At 40.7% G+C, this 20,489-nt stretch overlaps 1 protein-coding gene across 1 annotated transcript; it reads right to left on the bottom strand.

Moving 5' to 3' along the window:
- Nucleotides 1-3,293: 3,293 nt before the first annotated feature.
- Nucleotides 3,294-19,649, bottom strand: SLC5A12 (solute carrier family 5 member 12). Its single transcript, XM_009288923.1, has 15 exons — nt 19,293-19,649; nt 17,178-17,243; nt 15,794-15,845; nt 14,432-14,499; nt 13,207-13,361; nt 11,569-11,709; nt 10,029-10,158; nt 9,597-9,685; nt 8,232-8,344; nt 6,933-7,000; nt 6,496-6,582; nt 5,647-5,828; nt 5,285-5,388; nt 4,939-5,060; nt 3,294-3,452 (listed from the first exon to the last, which is right to left on the bottom strand). Exons 1-15 carry the CDS (start codon nt 19,647-19,649, stop codon nt 3,294-3,296), a joined length of 1,893 nt encoding a protein of 630 aa, XP_009287198.1.
- Between the last annotated feature and the right edge of the window lie 840 nt (nt 19,650-20,489).

Here is a 20,489-nt window from a genome sequence, read left to right as displayed (position 1 = left end):
TTTTATTGTGTGTTCTATTTAGATGACTCAGTTTTGTATTGAAAAATCTTCCAAACTGTTGGCTCTAATTTTTACCTAGAGTAGTATCACTGAAATTTCAGTTCTTTGAAATAATCTCATGTAAAATCTAACTGAATAACATAGTTCAGTCATTTTTTACTCTGATAGTCCTGGCTAACTTGCAATATCATGATCGTAAGAGATTTCTTAAAATGTGTATATACTTGAAATTTATGTAATATTTAAATACAACTTGGTTTCTAAGTAAGGAATGAGAATAAAATTTCAACTATTTTTTCTATTCATAAATTCACACTTTGTAAGTAATATTTAAAATATAGATTACAGTACCACAGAGCGTTTCAGAGAAATTGACTTTTGTGCACTACAAGCTAGAAGCTCCTCTGGCCTGTCAGCTTTAGGTTTCTTTTGTGTTTTTAGATTACTTTTAAAAGCAGATATGTACCCCAGAACTAAAAAAATTCACTGAGGAAAAAGTTGTTGATCTGATTAACTATTGTAAGACACTTTTGGCATAAATTTGTCTTTGAGATGCTGTTTACTTTATCAAGGTTTACATGTACAAATGCAACTACTTACTGTATCATACACATTTGAATATTGCATTTTTTTCAGTAATAAACTTGGATATCTTTGAAAGAGACTTTGAGCTTCATTATTCCAAATATTCAAAGTTAATTTAAAAAAAAAAAAATCGTACACTTGAAAAGCGAGTACTCATCTGCCTTCAAACCATAGCATTGTAAGGAAGTAACTTAAGGGTTAAACTTGGCTCGGGCACTCGTTTAACTTTTAACAATTAAATACTCAACTTACTGTGGTGTCAAGGCGCACATATAGACTCACTTTTCAAATTTTCAATCATTTATGGTCTACTGCTTTCACTGTTGACTAACAATTTCTTACATTTAAGCTCTTGTTTTAGAACTTATATGTTCTTAGTTTCTTAATCTCATTTTTTCAACTCAAGTGCACAGGCTAGCTCTCCTCTGGAAGGATCAGTGGCGCAGGACGTAAAGCAAACGAGAAGATAAGATGAAAACTGTAAACTACGCTGACTTCAGTATTTAATCAGAATGGTAATTTTTCTGAATTCCAAGTTTGCTAGGCCACATCCTTAAAATCTTGGCAAAAGACTGAATAATGAACTACTGATTAACGATTTTAGCTGTCATACATACGTCCACATGTTGGACTTAGTAAAACCTTGTGAAATGCCTGGCTCCTTTACAAATACAGAAAACGCTTGGGCTCGATGAGCAGCTTTAGTTGAAACAAAACTAGTCCAGAAATATGAAGTTAAAAAGAAATTCTTAAGGATATTTCTTCAAAGACATTTTGAGAGAATGCAATTCTAGCCAACCTAACTCACTTTTTTTGACATTGAATGGACAAATTAAGATTCTCTTTTGTAGCAAAGGACTTGGAAAGATACTAAGTCTGTAGTGAATCCAATGTAAAGGTGTTGCTAAACTTGTGAAAAAATACTGAAAAATGCAAACTACGCATCTTCCAGTATGCGGAGCATAAGAATACTGCAATGAGTAGCATTGAGTAAGCATCTCAAGAAATATTCAGAGCAGACTTGGTCGTTTTCACAGATGTCTCTGAATCAGATATCCTCCAACTACAGTAGAGAGGTTTTTTTCATCCAATATCTAACTATGTAGCTTCACATTGGTGTTTTGAACCACTTGCACTATGGAATTATTTACATCCTTAAGCATGATAGTTAGACTCTTATTATAACGTAAGCGATAATGTGTGTGGCCATGAGATATAAATGATACAATAGTATTATTTACTGAGTTTCTGCGTCTGCCTTGGTATCCATATCAAGAATGGAAGCATGACCAGAAAGCATGCCATGTGAGACAACAGGCTGCCAGCCAGACTTCAGTTGTAAGCTTTTGTGAGATTATAAAAGTGGCATAAAAGGGATTAACAGAAATATTGACTTAACTCTCAGTTTGTTGACAAACTGTCCTGTGCAAGCAAGGCAGTGTCATTTACAGACTGCTATTTCTGTTCTCTGACTGAATGTGCAAGCAAGGCAGTGTCATTTACAGACTATTTCTGTTCTCTGACTGAACGTCCTGGGACCGTTCCCAGAGGTAGGGCATGAACACAGACAGGGGAAGTAACTTCAAGGACCAGGTTGACCTTGATCTACATCATAAAGATGGTCCTGATACAGCAAAAGCAACAGCTGGGTTCTTCAGAGCAATATGAGCTAATTAAATATCGGCTGGGTCCATAACTGTCCGAGTCATCTCTGATATTTTCATTCAGTAGGTTTCGTTCAGTTGTGAGTTTTGTTGAAAAACAAATACATTCATCCAAAAAGCTACATCCGGAAGTTTACCAAGGTGAGAGGTGGTCTATTGAGTTTGATTTACGTCAGGCAAATTTTAGAGGAAATGTGTTTCACTGAAAGAGAGCACTTAGTGGACTAGGTACCTTCTTCCAAGACGTTTTACCAGACAGATTATTTTGCCTAGTCACGTGCCTTTTTCCAAAATTCAGCATGGATTATCAATTAGGAGGCATCATCATCAAATGTCATTTTATTTTCTTTATTGCATAAAGGTAGTAGGTGGATCTTTTTGAGCTGAAAGGATGTCTTTCCAAGACTAACGTGGATGAAGAACTGTCCTGAATTCAAAGCAAAATTTGTTACTCTCTCCTATAGCTTTTACGATAAGACATTGTAAAGAAATCTTAGTTCCACAGAGGAAGCAAACACGATTAACTCAGTTGCTAAAAGACCAGTCTGGTCTATACAATGTTCCTGTGAGGAAGCTTTTTGCGATACCTAAGAATAGGCAGAGACTAGCTCAGCCTGACCTCCCTCCTCTCCCCGGGGCTCCCTCCATCAGAGGGCAGTTCACAGTCTCGCCTTAGTGAGAGACCTCAGAAACTTCTCCAAAGTCTTGCTTTATCTCAAGTTCACCTTTGCACATTTCCCTTCAATGACTAGTTACTGAACAGAGTATGGGATAGAGACGTGTTGCGGCTACTTCCGAGCAGGAGCTTCCACGACAAGATTCATGAAACATTTTTTCTGAAATAGCAGTGCTTCCAAAACCCCCTTGTCTGGTGATTTCCCAGGTCTGTCATGAAATTCATAAATAAAAATCTGGCCTTTATTGCTATAGAGAGCAATTGTTCCCTCTTGGTCATCTACAAGCTGGTAAATATGATAAAAAGAGCTCTTCATTTCTGAAGCTGGAGAAATAAAGTTTGATTAAATGTCCCTTGTCCCTCAGCTTCTAGAGGCGAGATTCTCTGCTTATATTAGTATAGGAATTTTCCTCGGGATTGTAACCAGGGAACTGGCGTTTGTTTTCTTTGTTGATACTATTCTTGAAGGTGTCATCTGTTCCAGTTTTATTTGCAATAACTTTAGGCAGATTTTTTTCAAAGTCCACCTGAAAAAAAGAAAGAAAATAGCCTAGTAGTTTGAAGTTCACTGCTTTTTTCCTTTTCTTAAAGGGTATCTTGTTGCATTTTGAAATTTTGATATCCTTTCTTATAAACCCGAGGAGTTACGTCACTACGTGAAATGACTCTCAGACCCACAAACAGGCACAGTTTAGTGTGCGTCCCCTCCATACACAGCCACTGATTTTCTCATTCCCCCATGGAAAGTCTTTGGCAAAAGCAACAAAAACAACTTCTCAAATTCCTCTGTTCACGTAAAAGCCTTGAGATGTGCCCTCGGTGCATTCCAAATCACTTAAGTATGCAAATTAAAAACTAAATTTATCTACATTTTAGTGGATTGGGTTTTTTGTCTGGCCTAGGCTTGCCTCAGTGGTTTCACACTGCAACTACTTGATTAATGTTGCCATTCTATATTTTAAGCAAATACAAGGGGATAAATGCATATGTGATTTTTTTTTTTTACTGCTTTTATTGAGATTTTTTTTTTTCCCCTCAGACAAGTTCTAGATGAAGTCTGTGTTGAGCACCTAAAAGCCAAGTGAAACAGCTGAAGCAAATCTAGAGCCAAAGCTGCTCTCCAAATTAGATTGTTAACTTTAATGTCAGATTCAATGCAAGCTGGGTGGAAGGACAGCTTCTACGTTACCGCCGAATACTGTGAGCCTTGTGGCTGAAAGATTACTTTCAAGATTTAAAGGTACCTGTAGAGTACTCTAAAGGAGCTGAAAACATACGTATTGCTTTATGTCCCTTTTATAAACCTAGCAGATTCTGCTAAGATGTAGCAATGTTTTTTCTCTGCAAACTGTTACAACAGTGCAAGAAAATGAGGTGCTCATTCTTTATGGCTTGTTAACGAGCTACGAAGCCCTGAGACACCTGGGGAAAAGCTGGTCCTGTTTCTGTGGAGGAGGTGGTGGGCAGGAGCAGCCCAGGTGCTGGTGGTTGCAGCTCTGTCTGATGGGCCGGCAGTGCTGCCCTGGAGGGTCTGAAGGAGGGGATGGCGGCAGCAGCAGGAGAGCTTTGTGGACGCGTGAGTGCTAAAGTCTTTCTCTCTGTGCTCGGTGGGAGGAGGCAGTAGCTCGGTGAACTCCTCTCTGGGGTGTAAAGTGCGGTTTTGTCCCCGCTCGGCTGCCGGAGCGGGAAGGGCAGGGAGAGGGAGGTCAGCCCCCGTTTCAAAGGCTGCTGGCCGTCCCGAGGGCTGTTTGTCTCCCGAGACCCCGAGTCCCCGTGTGCTGCGTAAACAGGGCAAATAGGTAACTTATTACTGACTAAGGCTGAGCAGGAGAGTTTGGCTGATCTCATTTCCAGTCTGCGGTGCCGACGCAGCATCCCTTGCATAACTTTAAAAAGCTATTGCTGGAAGCTAGTCTGCTCTCTGCGTGGCACGTGCCCTCACTTACGTACGTGCACGTACGCCCACCACTCCCGGGCCACGGCGGGGCTGAGCCGATGGGTTCAGGTACTCACCTGCTGGCTGTCGTGCTGCACGCCACACCAGAGGAAAGCTTTGAGTCTTTTGGACCAAAAGCAAAACAGGTTGCAGACTGGCTTAATTAACACTGGTGGAATATCTTCTCCTTTACTAGGTCCTGAAAGGGGAAAATAATGATACCTAAGTCTATGGAAAGCTAGGTGTGAGCCTTGGGACCCTCGGAGCATGAGGTGGGGGGGAGCGGAATCGGAGCCCGCTGCCCTCTCCTGAGTCTGTGTCTCATGAGCCGCTCGCTGGACTTTTTGAAAGCTCTTCTAGCAGCTGAGTTAGATTCTTGTGCTAAAGCAGTTCTATATATATATAGATATATTGAACACCAACCTGTTACAAAGCTTATCAACAGCCCTGTGATGGCACAGCCTAGACAGCCGATGGCACTGAAGTACAGGTAGGACAGGGAGTACCAGGTATCTGCCAGCAAAGGCCTGTGAAGAGGTGACAAAAGGGAAAGAAGCAGCTAGCGATGACCAATGGGTATGTTTATATTGTCTCTTGGCTGTGCCAGCAAAATACAGTAGTATTACCTCTAGTAATGAGAGTTGAAGCAAAACTGTGATGATCAAAACTGCAATATAGAGCTTAGTTTCACTTCTGGGTAAAGGTGGTGGGACCGCTCATGGGGCAATATGAAATGAGCTGCAGCTCGCGCTGCAGTCGGTGCATGATCCGGCAGTGGTCCGTGCTCCCTGTCGGGAGCCGCCGTGGGAGCCGCTGTCGTCAGCGCCTCGGTGCTGTTAGCCAGCGTGCAGTTGAGAGTCGACAGTTGCAGAGGAATGGACTTTGCTGGTGGTGCAGGGTAAATGAAAGAGCCAGTACCAGCCCAAAAAGCTAAGGTGATCCCAGCTAAGAGGCCTCCGATAGCACCCTTGGCAGGTATAGAAAGATACTGTTAGAAGTGATGCATGAGAAGTGCTTCTCTGCGAACATGAATTAGGCAGGAGTAGGTGACGACTGGTTACAGTCTCTGTCAGTGTAAATCAATTCTGTTCTCTCTCGACCAAGGTATAAAACATGGTGATTTGTTGCCCTCTAGTAATGAGAGTTGAAGCAAAACTGTGATGATCAAAACTGCAATATAGAGCTTAGTTTTACTTCTGGGTAAAGGTGGTGGGACTGCTCATGGGGCAATATGAAATGAGCTCATATTGTGTTTTGCCTGAGTTAGCAAAGGCGGAGCAATTGAAATAATTCTGTGCGTCCCAAGGTGAATATAGGCTGGCGCAAGTATTGGATATTTTTTCTTTTTAATGAAAGAGAGGAAACTCAGAAATAAAAAAAAAAATTTAAAAAAAAAAAAAAAACCTTATGTGGATCTAATCGCCAGTTATCCCACAGTTGGTAGAGTTAAATTCAAACAGGATAAATTCAGACAGTGAAAAGGGACCTCCAAACAGATCTTGGACTCCTCAGGCTCTAAATCTGAAAAGCAGCCCAGAGACTAAATCTTAAAAAACCCAATCACTTTTCAAGATGGAGTTTTAACCAAACACCACCAAGAGAGTTTTCTTTTAGATAAAGATTTTTCTTCTTACCTTCCAGTTAGCACAAGGAAACACAATTCCCAGGGTAAATAATCCCAGCATGGGCCCCCCACACATCCCGTGGATGGAGAGGGAAGCCTGTGGATGCAGAGAAGATACAGGAGCTTAGTGCAGCAGCTGGAGGGAGCGTGCGCGGTTCTGGTTTCGGTCTGTAATTTTCAGTGGGAAATGGTGGGGGAGAAGGGACCAACAGTGATTTCAGTGCACAATTAAAGAAAGAATCACATTCAGTACTGTTTCCCAGCAGTGAGTAAATAGTGAAGGAGTTGAGGGATTTATGGTCCCCCCCCCTAGTTATTCCCCTCAGCAGGGTGTCCACAGATATTGTTCAGGTAATCTAGCAGTCCCCAGGGATGTCAGCATTATTCGGTTCATTGCATTTCTGTTCATTCGTGTTCAGTTCGCTGCATTTCTGAAGCACAAGGTACCTGCACAACTCCTCCCAGCAGCGATGCTGCTGCAGCCATTGAAGTGCACAGGACGCCATATAATATACCTGGAAAAGATCAGGCAGCGAGGCTGTCAGTGCTTGTTAATAGTGTGGACAACTTCTAATTCATCTGGGATCTGAAGTGACCAGGCAGCATGGAGGAATTTGCACTTTGGGCTTTGATGTTTAAAGCGGACCATTAAGCACCCAGCAGCGTCTTGCATGGTCTTGTTGGGTTTTTGGTTGGTTGGTTTTTCTTATGAAGCAGAACTTAGCAATGAAATTATTTTAGAAGTTATGCCTCATGTTGAAATGCTTCCGTTTCTGTTGCCTTTAAATAACACTTTTAAAATAATCTAATATATGAATTGAGCAATGATAAACAACAGGGCTTTCTTCCTTCGACACCAGTTTTAACTTCATGGTAGGCAAAACTCTGTATGTAGTCGTCTTGAGGAAAGCCAACCAAGACTCATCTTCTGTGCTAGCACACCTTGGTTTCAGAGGTAAAAATGATCTTTCTAGGTCCTGAGTGCAAAAATTGAGTAGTAAGTGGAAAAGCAGGAACAGAGAAGGTTGGAGACAGTTACAGAGACAGAGAAAGTATTGGTTTAGCTCTTCTGCGATCTTTGCCAACATCAGCAAATGGTTATGATATTATTACAATACTTATAAAAGGGTTATGATATTACTGCAATACTTGTAAAAAGTATCTTAAAAATTCGAAGCACTTTGGACGCTTGATATTTTGACGGTCTGTTTTTCATTTGTCCTTTTTACATTTTTATTTTTCTCTGAAAAACTGAGCAACCTGCTTATGTGACACTTGTTTGAATAGAAATGTCTTATTGTGCTACTATAAAATAGTAATATTTAGTAATACGACTATAGATTAATGTGGTAATAACTACATTGATATTCTTTCTGTATTGTAAAGAAGATCCCAGAGTGTTCCCCAGTATTTTCAATAGACAAAACTTTCCAAAGGATTTTGTGTAGTGCACCATATAGTGCACATGCTTAATTTTACTGAAGCATCATGCTGACGTTGATTCTGAGAGTTTATAAAGGGTTATGCTCCTGTGGAGGTTTCTGAAGCACAAGTGTGTTTCTGAAGTAGTGTCTCTAGACAGTGCTCTTCACTACTCACAGAACTGCTCTCGGAGTCAACTGAGAGTCTGAGACTCTCAAGGCTCTGAGCATATAAAATCCTGCCTTATTTTCTCCTGTAGTAATAGCAACTGGCAGGATGGACACCTTTGCCGTTAAACAAATGGATCCCATCTGGGGTACCTACACAAGCCTTTGCTGATCCATGTGCTCATCTTCTCGGAGAGGTTGGGGAAACCTTTCTTGACTAAGTCTTCAAAGGTAACAGTTGCTAAAGCGTTGATGCTGGCAGCTACCGTGCTGTAGAAGCGGGGAAGAATGTTAAGTAAATAGGAAGCAATATAAACTGAAATAAGTTGTATTTATGGAGAAATGCTGCCTCTTGTTCAGCATTAATGCTATAAAATGTACAGTTCTTGAAGAGTATTTTTCACGTACATTGCTGATGCTGGTGAGGTTTCTGTCCCTTCTGCAATTGCTAGGGGCCCTGCTTCATGCTGGCACGGAACAAGACAGAAACTTATCCTAACTGACCCTTCAGTTTACCAAGCTGCAAAGACCTTCAAAATATAAACATGTTCCAGAATAAAGATATTACTCCCTTACACGTCAAAGGATGTGCAGTGACCACTAGTGATACCCTGTTCCTCCACAAAATGCCATTCTGTTTTCTCTCATAACTGAAAAATATGGACTAGGAATAGTCTGACTCCTTTAGCTAGGTGAGTTAACCCGTATTTGGTGAATACGATCTCTGTGAATTTGTTGTGACAGTACGGCAGCGTCAATATCTACAGCACAGTATTTGGTACTATGTGTCCTTAACTGTGTTCTCTTAGTCTCCTGCCAGGAGCAGCCAGTGCCTTTTATGCAGGTTTTTTTTGGGGGGTTGGGGTTTTTTTTCTTTTTTTTTTCCCCCTGTTTTGTTAGCGCTCTTGCTTTTTCTACAGATAAGAGTATTTAGAAACAGCCTGTTGGAGATTAACTCTATGGCATTTGAATAATGTCACTGTGAACTTGAATCTTCTCTCTTTCTAATGTCCTATGAAGTATTGATGTTTGGCTTGTAGAGGGTAAAAACTACAGTAACGTGCAGCACACCCTGAAGAACACACAGTTTCTAAAACTTCTCTATGCAGATACCTCTTTTCCTAGCCTGTTTCATGCGCAGAGAGACTTGCTGAAAAGCTCTCTATCCCTAACTATGATATTGTGGGAGTTGAGTAAAGGCAATGTCACCACGAGCAGCACCAAAGGTATTTCAGGAAGCCGAGCTCTTTTACAAAGAGAACTGGTGTTTCCTCAGTTTTTATACCCTTTTGACTGTGTTGATAGTGTTATTCTAAAATGTTTTGGGGATAAAAAGATACTGGAGAAGTGGAGCTAGACTTTGGCATAAATATAATGTAGCTCAACAAAGCACTACTGCTTCTTCCTAGAACGTGCGAAGAAAAACAGCTGGGCTTTTCTTAGGGTTTCATGTTTTGACCTCGTTCTGGGTCCTCAGGAAATCAGTGGTACGCAGCTAAAATGTCATTTCATATTCACAGACCTTAGCGTTCCACTGAATGCACAGGCGACAAACAGTCCCGGGACTCCTGGCATCGCAGAAAAAATGTCCATAACAAAATACGGCATGAGCTGGGGTAGAAGGAGCACAAGAGCAACACAAGCAATTAGTTAAGATTTTCCTGGGTAATGGAAGAGAATTAGCTGCATCTGAGCATGTTGCTAAATTCTGGTTTTGTTCCAACTAACAAGGGGTGTCAGATTTTGAGCGAGGGGGATGTTGTTTGGCAGAAGTGGTCAATCAGATTAATACTGCAGGAGTACCAGAATAGATACGTTCTAGCCCTGATTCGGCAATCGTCTTAGTGCCTGAGGGCTGAAAGGACATAAAGAATCCCACAAAACTTAAACTGTCTCTATACGTGCTGTGTCTGGGCCCAAAGCAGCTCCTAATTGTAATAATGGGTATCTGTACCTGGTCAGGCGCTGAAATAAAATCAGCAGTCCAAGGGTCACAACTCTTGTAATGAGAGTACATCACCAAACCACAAAATACTGCGCACACCAGGACTGTCCAAAGTCCCAATAAATTCAGGTAAAGTGCCCTAGAACAAAGGAGAGAAACTCTATTTAATACAAGATAAATATAGAAAAGCTGTTACAAGTTGGTTATTTCTAACTTTTTAGAGAGACACCCTAATCAAAGCTACCTATATAATCTCTTAAAGGCATCACCAGAATAAGAAATTGGGTGTAACACTAATTTTAAAAAACATGAAAAAATACAGCCTCTTTAGGCTCTAGGGCAAGGTTCTAGGTACCTGTACAGCTGGAAGATACTGATCTAAGGCCAGTAACGTGTAGGCAGAACAGGCTGCACCGAGTGCTGGGTCTGTCCCTCCTGTCCCCTGTAAGAGCAGATTGTTGTCTGTTGGGAGTTGTTGTTGCTGTTCTCCCTTTAAGCCACGCAGGGTATTATTTTGCATGGATTCTGTCATGGTTGCAATGCTGCCATTGCAAAGTAACAAACTTGAGGTTTTTTCACTAGTTCATGAAATGGATGTGGGTGACAGCATCTGCTGGGGAGGTTGTGTGGCTGCAGTTCAGTAATCCCGTAGTTCCCGAGAGCTGCCAGAGTTTACAGAGCCTACACCGTGTTTGGACGTCACCTTACACAAGGTCTCTTGCTAGGGCCAGTTCAGAGCTGTGCTGCTGGGACCCAAAGGTCTTTCGGAACTTGTTACTAGTGACGATCTCACTGTTGTGACTTCCAATCATTTTCAGAGACTGAATTTCAACAGAGTAAATTCATATAATCTATCATGACCTTAAGAAAAATGAGTATGATTGCAGCTAGCAAAAAAGCTAACTGTTTGCAGAAGGAAAAAATTACTAGCTTTATGCTTTAGCCAAGTGGGCAAGCAATTAGCACTAGGCGTATGAAAAAAATCTGGTTGTTTAGTAAAACGTGTCTAGCTACGCACATACTAATGCTGAACTTGAGGAAGGTAGCAGACTGGAGACATACATGTCTATACTGTGAAGTTTCACTTGCTTCTTTGCCATTGATTCTAATTATTGTTGTATTTTAGAATTTTAATAACTTACTGATCTCATTTTATTTAGATCATGCCTTGTACTACAGTGCCCCATTAAATCAATAACCACTTTTAAGAAAATACAACATAAACACAATTCCAATAAATACCTTTTTCCAATAAAGCTGTAGATAGCACAACTTCTGTGCGGGCATCTTTTCCATACTCTGCTTCTGAGGATTAATTTGGCAGCCTGACCCCAAATTAATAAACTGCAAGAGTTAGATAGCTACCCATTTTTCTTTCTTGATTTGTTTATGTCATTTAGGGCCAGAGGAAGTAAGACTGTCAGCGCAAAATTAGCTTACTACTGCCCAACGGGATGCCAATATTTATTTAACATAACTGACAAACTGTTAGTATAATTCCACATCAGTATTTTTGATTGCTAGAATAGGTTAATGACAGGTAACTTACAGTTTAGCGTGCTTTTCCGATTTGCAAGAAATGCATCTCTGTATTGTGGACTGATTAACTCCATAGAGCCCTAGCCATGTAAATGTTCCCCCAATAACAATTGTCCAAAAGGTATGTCGTCTCAAAGGATCTACATCAAAGCTAGAAGAGAGAAAGAAGCAATTCCGTTCACTTATTTAAACACACACTTATTTAGCAAAAGGTAGGTGATTTTTCAGAACTATCTGGTACGTCCTACCCTCTGAATCAGAAGTACTGCATTGGTAATACTGTTGTCCAGCACAGACAATATCCAGCCTGACCCCAAATTAATAAACTGCAAGAGTTAGATAGCTACCCATTTTTCTTTCTTGATTTGTTTATGTCATTTAGGGCCAGAGGAAGTAAGACTGTCAGCGCAAAATTAGCTTACTACTGCCCAACGGTGTGCCAATATTTATTTAACATAACTGACAAACTGTTAGTATTTCCACATCAAAGCTAGAAGAGAGAAAGAAGCAATTCAGTTCACTTATTTAAACACACACTTATTGCAAAAGGTAGGTGATTTTTCAGAACTATCTGGTACGTCCTACCCTCTGAATCAGAAGTACTGCTGGTAATACTACACACTTATTTAGCAAAAGGTAGGTGATTTTTCAGAACTATCTGGTACGTCCTACCCTCTGAATCAGAAGTACTGCATTGGTAATACTGTTGTCCAGCACAGACAATATCTAATGTGTTTAGGCTTGGAAGTTTTTTTTACTTTTATATTGGAACACATTACTATCAAGTCAGGATAAACATATATCATGCAGACTCAGTCAGAGGACCAATTAATTGAGATAAATCACATTTAGGAGGCTTATTATGCTCCGATTTCAGATCTGTGTCATACTGCAGCAACAGACCTGCAAGCCGTCCTGCCTGGGACCCCACCCCCCGCAAGGAACAAAGCCACTTAGTAAACTCTCAAAATCCTCCAAACTCTTAGTTACATCATCATGATGTGTTATTTCCTTTACAAGAAATTGCCTCAGCTGCAGTGTTATCTTTTTTTAACAACGAAATTTCATTACTCAGTAATTCTAACCAGTACAAGTACATCTTTCTGTCTTGCATCTGTCATCTTTGCAATTCTACCAATCTTGATAGGTATAGCAGATAACATTTGACCTTGCTGTTAGATTCTGTCGGTGACTTGCCTTGATCAATGAACGTTTCAGTCAATGCCACAAACAGCCAAAGGAAGGTCAGTTTACTATCCCAGTGCACTGGTGCACCATTGCTAGCTGCTGTGGTGAGTGTACTTAAAATGAAGTGCCAGTTTTATGAATAGAAAATTAAAGAGAAATGAAATTGGAAGGAATAATTGGGCTGCGTTTGTAGCTACAGAAAGAAAAATGGCAAAGCTCCCTTTGAGTTCAGCAGGGCTTTGATTTCTTCGAAGAGGGTAATAGAATGAGGAGTTAAGCTCTCCTGGGGAGGTCAGCTGCGTTCCCAAGAACTGAGGAACCAGGGAATAGACTTCTCTGAGTCACCGAGGTTGTTCACCGGTAGTATAATAACAAGTCTGAGTATTTTTGGCTTAGTGAGGGTAGGGCTTCTAAACACCAAATATACAAAAAGAGAAGTTTTGCACCGTTTGTTTCTTACTCAAAGATGTTTAGTCGTGATCCTTTGTAGGCATCTTCCCAGACCTTGGTCGATCCACCGTTCAGAGTAGTTCCTCGAATCAAAACCGTCATGAAGCCAGCCACCATGACAGTCATTTGAAATGCATCCGTCCAGACAACAGCTTTTAATCCTCCCTAAAACAAACAGAAACTGATGCTCTCATCTTCTTTCCTGTTGTTCAAGTGCAGCAAAAGGTAGAAAGACCCCTTATTTCAGGAGCTCATGAGCTGTACGTATAGCATCTAGCAAATCAGGACTCTTCTTAAACTTTGTATTCTCCCATAAAGGTTGTATTTTTGCAGGTCAGAAAATGACACAGGGCCTAAATGGTTTGTCCACAGTCATATGAGAATATTTGACCTCCAGTTAAATGCTTTTTTTTTCCTGCCTCCTTTATATGCATTTGAAGAATATATCACGGTGTGGAACAAAAGCTTAGGGAATACAAGCTGGCCTATGTTTGTACTTCCCATAGCACTCTGTACACTTCTCAGAGCCCAGTGGTCCACAATTAGCCTAACACAGAAAAATAGCTCCAGAAAATTTGCACTTCAGCTTTCTTTCACAGCTACTTTCATATTTGATCAAAGCTATCCTAGAGAAACATAAGTGTTTTCAACAAGAGTGGACTGAAGTATTGAAAAAATTCATTAGTGGTAATGAGAACAGAAATTAGGTTGTGTCTTGAGCCCCAGGGCTCTGCCACTTCCACTGCAATGTTTATCTTTTTTGTAATCCGGAGTCTCATGTTGCTTCCTCTCAGAAGCAAAGCTCTCTATGACCTGTTGATCATCCTTCCTAGGTTTTATCACTCTGTTCTTGATCTGGGGTGACACCAGAGGCACGTTTTTCATTACAATGTTTTTCAGTCTGTAACTTGTAAAAGATAAGAAGAATCATCTTCTCAAAAGATTTAGTATGGCAGTGGAAGGTTATCACCTCCTTATCTGGACTCTGCCTCAAGCTGTCTGGTTTAAACCTTGAGACATACAACAGAGGATTTGAGAGGAAATATTTTTTTTCTCCAAATAGACTTACTTATACCACAGAGTCTGAAAGAAATTTAGCTCTATGTTCTCCTACTTTAAACTTCAGTCACTTGGCCCGTATTTAGAAGCCGCTCTTCTGCGATAGCCTGTCATGTATAAAGGGTGGTTGAAGTAACAATCTGTGTTCCAGCTGTTCGGTTATGCCTGTTACGTACCAGAGTGCAATAGAAAGTGCAGACAATTCCTGTTGCAACTACAGAGCCCCAGAGATCAAATCCAGTGACTGTGAAACCAAAGAAAACCAAATGGTTAGTGAAATGGGGGTAGGTCATCTGGATGGTAACAGAAAAGCTATGATCCTTTAGCCTTAAAAGGGTGGGAGTAACTATTAATTTTAATCTTTTGTGCCTGTTAGGAACTTTGCTGGGTTGTTCAGGTTTCTTAACACTACTGGATACAGTTTTGCATTGTTGTTTTCTTGCAAATTGGATTTAACTAACTTTCAAGTGTGCAAAAGTAATACATAAGAAGAATAATTGCACAAAGCAAAAACATCATTCCTATGGGACACAGCTTTATAAGCAATGCTTTCCTTCTGTTCTTAGTCCAGAATTTTCTCTGGAGAAATCAAGTTCTTCAGAGATTTCCAAAGAATCCTAAGGAAAAAACCCAACCCCAAACTAAATTCCATCCCCTGCAACTAGGAACAGTTTTAACACTAAAATGTGCTGCATTAAAACAATTTTGTGTGTTCATTTTACTTCATAAAGTTACTTTATACAAGAGGTACAAATTTTGGTTTGGCTCATATTGAAGTCTCTCCCACCAGGCATAGTTTGTGAGGGCAAATCTATTTGTAAAGGGTCTCTTATTAGCGAAGTTAGTATGGCCTAATAACGAACGTGAACTGTCACATAAAATTCAGTAAGGAAGCTCGGCACCGCGTGGGAGGTGGGAATGGACAAACTGCATGCAAGTCAGATGACGAACAATGAAGAGAGCCTCCCAATCTCTTCCCAGTTGATTTTGGTGAAATCAGGAGTTGGGCCATGGTGATTCCTTATGCCCTATGGCAGTAAAATTACTAATCCCATCTGTCATGATGGATGCTGTATGCCTGGTTTGCAAAGATTAATTGAAGAAGTGTGCGGACAGCAGCACGGCATTCAGCTCCAGCTACAGGGAACGGAGTTATACCCATGGGAACCTGAACACGGGAGACAGGGAAGGGGGGAATCAAAGTACAGAATATGGTCCTGGATCGTCAGCTTGTACTGTGAACTTTGTCAGGATGTTGAGAAATTGTTTGTTAATAACCTCTTCAGGTGGTTACTGAGTGCAGAGGAGAGCAGAGCAGCAAACGCAGGGCTCCTGCTAATGTACTGGTGTGAGAGAGAGAGATCTGGGGAGTCAGAAACACAGAGCTACAAGGTGCAGGCAAAAACCTTCTTGCAGAACTTTTGAGGATTTTTTTTTTTTTTTTAGACTTCTTTATCTATTTTCCTCACTTCAGTTACTCTGATTGTCTTGTGGTGTGGTTATTTGGTGTAGCCATGTAGCGCGGCACGGGAACTCACCTTGGTTGAGTGCCAGGGATGGAGCATAAACCACTATTCCCGTGTAAAGGATCTGAAGGAGAAAAAGTTCATGAAAAAAACCCATGTATGTGAATGCTCAGTGATAAGGCTTCTATTTAGAGTGGGGCTCAGAGCAAAATACCAGATCTAGAGTTTTCTTTAGATCAGCTTGTATTGTATATGGCTTTCTGTTTCAGCCTTAACAAAAAAATCTTTGATTTAATTAGTTTTCTGATGGAAGGACCATTATCTGTCTTGGTATTACTTATTTCACCCATTGCTAAGATGACTAGATGACAAAAAAATCCTAGTCAAATGGAAAGAGGAGCTCTCAGGAAAACATGAATAGTGATGCAGAGATAACTTGGATTGATCTTGGAAATTAAACTTCCCTTGTTCCATTCAATCCCTTTCAAAGGAGCCCTTCACGTGTATGTTCTGACAGAACTGAGGGAGAAGCAAAGCCTGGAAGTCAATAAGCATTCAAATCTACTGCTAAGGGTTTGGAATTAATAAAATGGAATTAATGTAGAAAGAAATGTCTGCCAATGTCCCAAAACTTTCCGTCATATACATAACTAATGTAATCTTTTGAGAAAACTGGTGAGGCTTTAAATCAAAGGGCAAAAAAGTTATTTGACGTCTACAATAGTGCCTTGGGTGGCTCCCTAAGGGTTGAGGTTTGGGGGGGGTAAATTAAGTAGGTGAAGTTAAGTGGTAGTAGTAAAGTGGTGTTTTGCGGTGTAAGTAAAGCTAGTCTCTGCTCAGCCTCTCCATCCAAGAGCCAGGAGCGTTATTTATTTTATCTATACACTCAGGGGTGTGGAGTGGCTAGTCAGTGTTTTATGGTAATGCAGAGCAGTATACAAATATGGAGTCTGCACACACTAGGCAGCGATTTCTGCCCTGCGGGCTGTTGGGCTTAGTCCCCGGGACCAGGCGCTGGGAGCAGCCCTTGCCACGTGCAGCTGCTTTGCAATGGGATAGCCTCACCCTGGTGTTGTAAATGGGTAACTGGTGAACTAAATGTACCCGGTACAGCTCATCTAGCTTCTCAAAAAAGACAGAATCCACTCATTTGGAAAGAGAGAGACTTCAGGGGAACATAATGAGACCAAGATCTTGAGAAGCTGAGGGAGTTCAGCACAACATCCAAGCGTCAAAGACAACAAAAACGGCATTTTTAATCCTAAACAGGAGAAAGCTAGAAAGTTAGGAAAGTAATCATTCTTTCTTTTTAACGTTCACAGCCCAAGTGAAAACATTAAGGATAAAAGAGTACTTATTAAAACATCTCATTGTAAAAAGAGCACAGTCTGAGACTAGTCCATCAAAATAAATGTCGAGTGAAATTAGCATAAACAAAGAGTCAATGTCTTCTTACCGTCTGCAGGATGTAGATCAATGTTGCAGCAAGACGGACAATCTTATTAAATCTTAACTCTAAATACTAGGAAAAAGAGGAATCTCAGTAAATCGCACACGTAGCATCTGTGACACAGCTATTAACCTTCTGTTTGCTGTAACAGCTTACTACGCAAGTAAAATTACTGGCAACTGGCACTGCTGCTATAAGTAATGAATAGGAGAGCGTTATAGTTACTACACGTAGAGATAATTACATTTAAGAAATCTTCTCATCAGTAGCATGCACTTGAAGTTATATGTGGGGTTGCAGTGTTCAAAATCTGCTTTGTATCGGGAATAACTGAAAGAGCCCAGGGGCTACAAGGAACAGAAACTTCAAATGAAAGCCTATTCCAATTATATGAAGAGGAAACGAGGTCATCTCTAGGAGAAATAGTATATTTTGACTCCTGTAGTGACAAAAGTGGTGGTGGAGCAGATGGAGAAGCACCAACATAGAGGCTTTCACAGAGCCTGAGGTGAGCTGGCTTTCTCATGTGCTCTGCCTCAGTCTAAAGCCAAGTCTGCACATCATCAACAGGGTGGGGTTCTTATGGACTTCCAGGTGGATGTAGAGAGTCATTCCCTATTATCACACAACTGCGGAGGTGAGTAGATCTCTAGCCCCAAAAGCCCAGATTTTAAGCCTGAGTGACCACCTGGAATCTTCTTGTAGAGTTGCCCAAAAAAATTAAATCTGGGTTGCTAACCCTGTGGCAGCCTCCCACGCAGCTTTGGGTGGGCTGGGTCTCTCCTTGGGCCGTGGTCCTGAGCGCTCCCCAGCAGACACCGGGCACAGGCTGTTCAAGTCTTCTTTCTTTTCCTTCTTGTTAACTTTGTTCATGTTTATCTTTCTTGTGTCTCATGCATAATAAGCCCCACAGTCTGCCATACGAATAAATAGCTAGTTTATGTAACTTGACTTGTTTCTAGAAATAATTCATTAAGCCAGCAGAGTCATCTTTCCAGCATGCTTGAAGGGACTCTCTGGCTACAATGACACCTTTGATGGTTCAGATGAGAAAAGTAATTCGTTCTCTGATCTTGCATCAAAACCAGCTAGAAAATGCAGTTACTTGTGGCAGTGGGAATAGATGGTCAATTTTACTTTTTTCCAACCTGTAACTGAAATATTTCCAAATACCCAGGCAGAGCTGTTTGACCAGAGCCCCTCCTTGGGTTTGGGCTTAGAGAACATGAGCGGCCTTTCTGTTACCAGGAAGCTCCTTGCGAACTAACCCGGCTTTCTTCATCCAATTCTTGCTTAGCTGAAACTGCCCACAAACAGGAGGAACTGAACTTGTGGCAGTTGATTAAAGTGACTATTGGGCTATTCCCGAATGCTCAAAATCTGTCCTATGGGTGTGCAGATGACAAGGGCTGCACGCTGTGCTCCTAGCATTAACATCACAAGGACTATTGATTTATTTTTTTTCTTTTTACTGCTGAACTGTCATATGAAGAGAATAGTGTGTTACAGGAGGAATGCCGGGCAAAAACTCTAGAAAATTCAGAGATCGTTCATTTCATTTCCTAGAGAATCCCCGAATTCATTCTCCAGCCCTGACTTTTTTTTTTTAGAGACCTGCCATCTTCTTCCTCTTTATCCCTTCCTCCCACCTCAGCTTTTTAGATATCAAATAGTCCACTTTTATAGTAAATTGGACCAAATTGCCAGATCTAGACCAAGTTTGAATTGGACAGTATTGAATTTTGTTCTTAAAGTCCATCTTTAATACCTGCTATCTAAACCAGAGCGGAATAGTTACTTATAAGATCAAAAGCATTTGGATACACTTTAAAAATTTTCCAGCTGTAACTTAATTTGGTGCCGGTGTGTAAACTCTTGTCCTGTCTTTGCTATATATGCATAACAGGAGCTCTGACCCTTAATTTGTGCTTTCAACTTATGCAATATAAATAACTAGTTTGAATTAATGCAACCAGTTACTAAAAATAATTAATGTATCAATACACTTGTTCTGTAAAACACTGCAGAAAGTCTTCTGTCAGATTTTTCTCTAGAAATATCTATATACATCATACTGACTTTTATGTTAGAATAGTGCCTTTTAAAATTATTTTTACTTACCTCATAAGTGCTTGTGATGCCAGATCTGTAAAATACAGGTAGAAAAAGTTCAGCAGTAAAAATGATGACAAGCGCATATGAAAGAAAGAACAGAACAAAGGATGCTCCATAGCGATAAACTTCGGAGGGTGTCCCCAGAACGGTGACTGCTGACATGAAACTTGATGTGAGAGAGAAAGCTATTGGTCCACATGTCATCTGCCTACCGCCCACCAAAAATTCCTTTGAAGTTTTCTTTTTCCTCTCTTTAACTGCAAAAAAGACTCCAATGCTAGCACATACTAAAAATAGTGCTGCAAAAACAACATAGTCCCAAGCCACAAATTTTTTGACTTCTGGAGCTACAAAGTTTGACATAGCACCAGTTGGACAATTCACTGATGGAGGATTCCAGTTTTCTATAGCTGTTGCTCTGAACAGATTAATTCAGTTGACAGCAAAGTTGAAGCTTATCTGCAACTCATCAATGACAAATAATAAACAGAAAGACTATTCCGCTAGACTTTTTTTTTATCCAGTTCACTTTTAAGGGGGGGAAAAAAAAATAGCTAAGGATGAGTTAGGAAGGTGCTGAATGCACTTAGACCCTAGTGCTACTGATGCTTCTGTCAGGCAGGCTGGAGCGGGGGACTTAGCTGTGAAACCTGTAGTACACTCCCTTTTTATCTGTGAGGTTTTAATTTAAGGTTAAACATTAGCCCAACACATTGACTTGATCTGACTCTTTTCTAACCTCTCAGTATTTTAAAATAATAAAATGAGAGCAATAAAGAAATAAAGGTGAGCGAAATGAAGGAAAGCTCAGTGTACAGACCTATGACTCCACTGGCGAGTTTGTTTGCAGAGGAGCAATTCCCTCATATGGTTAAAAACTAAACTTGAACATCAATGATAGGTTGTGGAATTGTCCTTTGACATTCTAAGTGCGCTCCTCGGTGGACCCTCTGGAAGTTAAGGCTGCCTTAAAGAACTGGAGCCTTTAATGGTTAAAAGTAACCGTGGTGCTTTCCCCCCACCCACCATAGCCCAGCCTCGGTGTGTTTGGGAACCCAGGGGACCTCCAGATGAGCCAAAGTGCAGTTTTTGCTACACTATGTTTGAGGATGACTTTCAGTTAGAAACTATTTTTTCACTGACCGCTACAAACAGCAGTGTTACTTATAGTTTATATAGGTTTGTGCGAGAGGTGGCTTATTT

This window comes from Aptenodytes forsteri, unplaced genomic scaffold (genome assembly GCF_000699145.1).
Source record: "Aptenodytes forsteri isolate BGI_AS27 unplaced genomic scaffold, ASM69914v1 Scaffold8, whole genome shotgun sequence".
NCBI lineage: Eukaryota > Metazoa > Chordata > Aves > Sphenisciformes > Spheniscidae > Aptenodytes > Aptenodytes forsteri.
This window is presented reverse-complemented; position numbering and strand designations above follow the sequence as displayed.